At 39.6% G+C, this 4,300-nt stretch overlaps 1 protein-coding gene across 1 annotated transcript; it reads left to right on the top strand.

The window, feature by feature from the left end:
• Nucleotides 1-409: 409 nt before the first annotated feature.
• On the top strand, nt 410-4,219 carry LOC121966531 (sodium-dependent neutral amino acid transporter B(0)AT1-like). Its single transcript, XM_042516610.1, has 9 exons — nt 410-563; nt 844-981; nt 1,076-1,257; nt 2,345-2,455; nt 2,543-2,655; nt 3,284-3,412; nt 3,506-3,668; nt 3,764-3,968; nt 4,056-4,219. Exons 1-9 carry the CDS (start codon nt 431-433, stop codon nt 4,217-4,219), a joined length of 1,338 nt encoding a protein of 445 aa, XP_042372544.1. The 5' UTR covers nt 410-430.
• The last annotated feature ends 81 nt before the right edge of the window (nt 4,220-4,300 follow it).

Genomic DNA, 4,300 nt, shown 5'->3' with positions numbered 1-4,300 from the left:
TTTTTTTTTTTTTGAAAAGTGTATCCAGTTTTTGAACAATAATAGTTATTATAATGTTTATTTTTTACTTTCTGCTCCCCAACACTTAGGAGCAGCAAAAGCTTGTACATAATATTTTTGGGTGATTTATCACTAAAGATCTGTAAAATTCATTTTCTGTCTTGTTTTTTCTTTTGTCTTTATTGTCTCATAACTATTTGTACATTCAAGTGACATGACTGCAGCCTAAATATTAGTGTATAACTTCATTGTGCATTGAGGGACTGAGGTTCTGTGACAGAATATATATACTGTTAAATGTATTGCGGTGTTGTAAAATGTATCCAATGTTGCAACATTCACACAGTAAATATGTGGTTTGTTTTTATGGTAACACCCACATATCCTTCCTGTTATCTGAGCTTACCTTTGTGTATTCCCAGGTGCTTTTATGATTCCTTTTATTATCCTGCTCGTCCTGGAAGGGATACCACTATTGTACCTGGAGTTTGCCATCGGTCAACGCCTTAGAAAGGGCAGTGTAGGGGTTTGGGCTGCAATTAACCCCTACTTGGCTGGAGTTGGTGAGTGCATGAATGAGTGATTTTGATCTTGCTTGAAATCTGTCTTTTTGGTCTTGAATTAAAATGTTGAATACACCACCTCCCGAATTGTGATGCATTCCTGTTCGTAGGTAGGCCTCTATGTACAAACTGTGAGTGAGAACATTTTGATGCTTTGCACCAATGTGGAAGTCCACTATTACATACAGTATTACTCTCTGGTAGCTAAAAACATGGGACATTCATGAGAAATTTCTGTGGTGAAAAATGTAACACTGTTGCTTTTTTTCTTCTGTCGCAGGTATTGCATCCATGACTGTGTCATTCTTAGTGGGCATGTACTACAACACCATCATCGCCTGGGTGATGTGGTACCTCTTCCAATCTTTCCAGAGCCCACTGCCATGGAGCCAATGCCCTCTCAATGATAATCGTACAGGCAAGTCACCATTCTGGTAAAATATCTTCAATTTCAGTCTAATGTTTTATGATCAGTACATATAATTTGTTTTTATCCCTTTCTGTTCTTACAGATCTAGTGTCAGAATGCAAACGCAGCTCTCCAGTGGACTACTTTTGGTACAGAGAAACACTGAACACCTCAGAGAATATTGAAGCGAGTGGAGGTCTGCAGTGGCAGATGGTGCTGTGTTTGGTTGCAGCTTGGATTGTGCTCTATATCTGCTGCATTCGAGGCATTGAGACCACAGGCAAGGTATGACCTCTATGGCATTAAGGGGCAGAAGGACGCAACATAGACTATTCGGGCCTATATATACCATATATCTGAACCAATATTATAGTTTTCAAAGTTGATACTGTAATACAGTGCATTTTACAGGATATGCACAATCACTTATTTTGTCCAGGCACAATGATACCATCCTGGCAACAGTCACTGTCCCCAGCCGTTTGCCAATAAGTTGTGAAAGTGACCCAGTAAAAAAAAGCTTCTGTTGGGAAGTGGATTACACAATTCTCTGTGTTAATAAGTGACCCTTGGAAGACTTGGTAGGTTTTTTTTCCACCAGCCAGGTTAGCCTTGTCCCTCAGCTTCCTGTGCTTAGTCATCACGTTCTCCTCCCAAGTCGTTACAAATCGCTGCTTTGGGAATGGACTTTCACGTCTTCATGTTACACTCAAGGCATCCTCCTGCTTCTGCTGTTAATATTCCGGGATACTGCAACTAATGCCGGGAAATAAACTACAGCGGATGGTTATGTCAAGGCAACAAAAGCACGTATCTTCCAGTTGAAAGTCCAGGGTTTGTTGGACCCATCCACCATCCTTTCTTTCAGCTCCTTATGTTGTAACCAGCAGTGAATCAACCTGACACTATCGAGCAGCGTATCATATGGCTGTGACAGGTTCCATCGGTCAACTGATTCTGCCTGTCCGAGTATCATGCTGCCACGCTAGTCACCATCTGGCTGACCAGTGGTGTATTATAACATCACAAAAGGAGCCCCTATTACAAACTGACACTGCTCAGAGGCATATCATGCTGCAAGAGGTGGCTTTTGGCGTCTGTGTCTTACACCGAAATTACTGACAAAGTGGCAGTATTTCACAACTTCGGAAAGAGAACAGGGTGGCTAAGCTAGGCGAAATTTTAGCTGCTGAAGACATCCTGCTCTGTACTCAACAATCAGATAAAATAAATCCTTTTATCGCACTGTCTATATGTTGATGTTGCACATAATGTTTCTTACAGAAACCATACAAGTTGGTCAACTATCTTACATATGTGTTTTTAATATATAGAAATTGCGTCTTTAAGATTTGTCTTTCCTTTTTCTCAGGCTGTGTACATCACCTCCACTTTACCATATTTGGTCCTCACCATCTTCCTCATCCGAGGACTGACTCTGAAAGGGTCTGTAGAGGGAATCAAGTTCCTCTTCACACCACATGTTAGTGTAGTTATCATTAAAATAACTTTATTTCTGCCATTACCATGTATGATGCAACACTCTGCTGATGATGATATTGATTTCTAGGTGGATGAGTTGATGAATCCATCGACATGGTTGGATGCAGGAGCCCAAGTGTTTTATTCCTTCTCCCTAGCTTTTGGAGGTCTCATCGCATTCTCCAGCTACAACCCTGTTCAGTAAGTACATGTTAAGTCTGCATGGCATTTAATCTTTTCAGCTGAGATAAAGAATTAAGTGCCATGAGGTACATATTTCATATAATATCTAACCTTTTGAAATCTGAATCAAAAATGCCACACTCACATGCCTTTCACTAAAATTTAAATTTTTGGTTCAATTTCTTTCAAAAACATGGTAAAAAAAAAAGCAAATGGCAACTTGGCATGAAATGTCCCGCAAATTACTACAACAAAATGTGAAACGTGACAAGAAAATGACCTGAAAATTAGCTTTAAAAAAGAGAAAGAGAGAGAGAATCTTTCGAAAATGATCAAATACCTAGGGAAAAATATCAAGAAAACTACATGTATAATTATTGTATTTATGTTAAAATAATTTTCTTCTTTATTTTTTGTGCTTATTTCAGATTATTTTCTTGTAGATTTTTACTAATTTCCTGCAGATTTGGGGTCATTTCTTGTTAAGGCACTCATTGCCTTTTTTCCATGTTTTTGTGAGAAATAACTCTACTTTGCTCAGGTTCAAAGGGGCAATATCCAAATATATTGCATTTTTTTAACAATTAAGATGCTTTACTTTGCAAAAATGTGGAATAAAACTGTACACCTTTTCACTTTTTTCTAGCAATAACTGTGAGCAAGATGCTGTTATCATCTCCATCATTAATGGCTTAACTTCTATCTTTGCTGCCACTGTCATCTACTCCATCATTGGCTTCCGGGCAACAGAGCAGTTCGATGCCTGCGTTAATGAGTATGTGCATGCAACATTACATCGATTTATTTGAGTTAACTAAGGCAAAAGTAGTGCACATTTTTTTTGCTGATTCTAAATCTCCTTTTTCAGAAACATTGTGATGCTGCTGAATGCATTTGATCTAGCTGAGGGGACCATCACAGAGAGCAACTATGATGAAATGCTGCAAAAGCTCAACAGCACAGTCTCAGGATTAGAGATAATTCAGGGGCTGGACCTCAGCTCCTGCAGCCTGAGGTCTTTTCTCAGTGATGTATGATATTTTTGGAGGCATCAAGATGATTTTACACCTTTTTCAGTAAAATAAGTCCATTGAGCATTAATGGCGATAATGCATTTGTTTTCCAGGGAGTGGAGGGAACGGGTCTGGCCTTTATTGTGTTCACAGAGGCCATCACAAAGATGCCCATTTCTCCCCTCTGGTCCATTCTCTTTTTCATCATGCTCCTCTGTCTCGGGCTCTCCACCATGTTTGGAGCTATAGAGGGAGTTGTGGTTCCTCTGCAGGACCTAAATATCTTTCCTAAGAAATGTCCTAAAGAGGTGGTCACAGGTAACTGGTCTTACGGTACCATGTGTGCTGACAATACAGTGGAATAAGGGTGATGAACTTTAAGTTACTTTGTGTTTTGAATTGTAGGAATCGTATGCCTCTTTTCCTTCCTGATTGCGCTCATCTTTGCACTGCGGTCTGGTGATTACTGGTTAGCACTCTTTGACAGCTTCGCAGGCTCCATCCCTCTACTCATTATCGCCTTCTGCGAGATGATTGCTGTAGCCTATCTGTATGGAATGGATAGGTAAGTGAATTTTACCATAATGAATCCCTATAATTTACATTTATTAACTGTGTATTGAGTTAAACCCTTGGACAGCTGGATCAAC

This window comes from Plectropomus leopardus, unplaced genomic scaffold (genome assembly GCF_008729295.1).
Source record: "Plectropomus leopardus isolate mb unplaced genomic scaffold, YSFRI_Pleo_2.0 unplaced_scaffold24942, whole genome shotgun sequence".
In the NCBI taxonomy this organism is placed as follows: Eukaryota; Metazoa; Chordata; class Actinopteri; order Perciformes; family Serranidae; genus Plectropomus; species Plectropomus leopardus.
Note: the sequence above shows the minus strand (reverse complement) of the source record. Positions and strands in the feature narration are given on the sequence as shown.

Excerpts from the sequence above, each read along its gene's own strand:
- LOC121966531 (XM_042516610.1), top strand. The coding sequence starts at position 431 with ATGATTCCTTTTATTATCCTGCTCGTCCTGGAAGGGATACCACTATTG. Across the intron at positions 2,656-3,283 it reads TCCAGCTACAACCCTGTTCA|CAATAACTGTGAGCAAGATG; the intron begins GTAAGTACATGT and ends ACTTTTTTCTAG. Across the intron at positions 3,413-3,505 it reads TTCGATGCCTGCGTTAATGA|AAACATTGTGATGCTGCTGA; the intron begins GTATGTGCATGC and ends CTCCTTTTTCAG.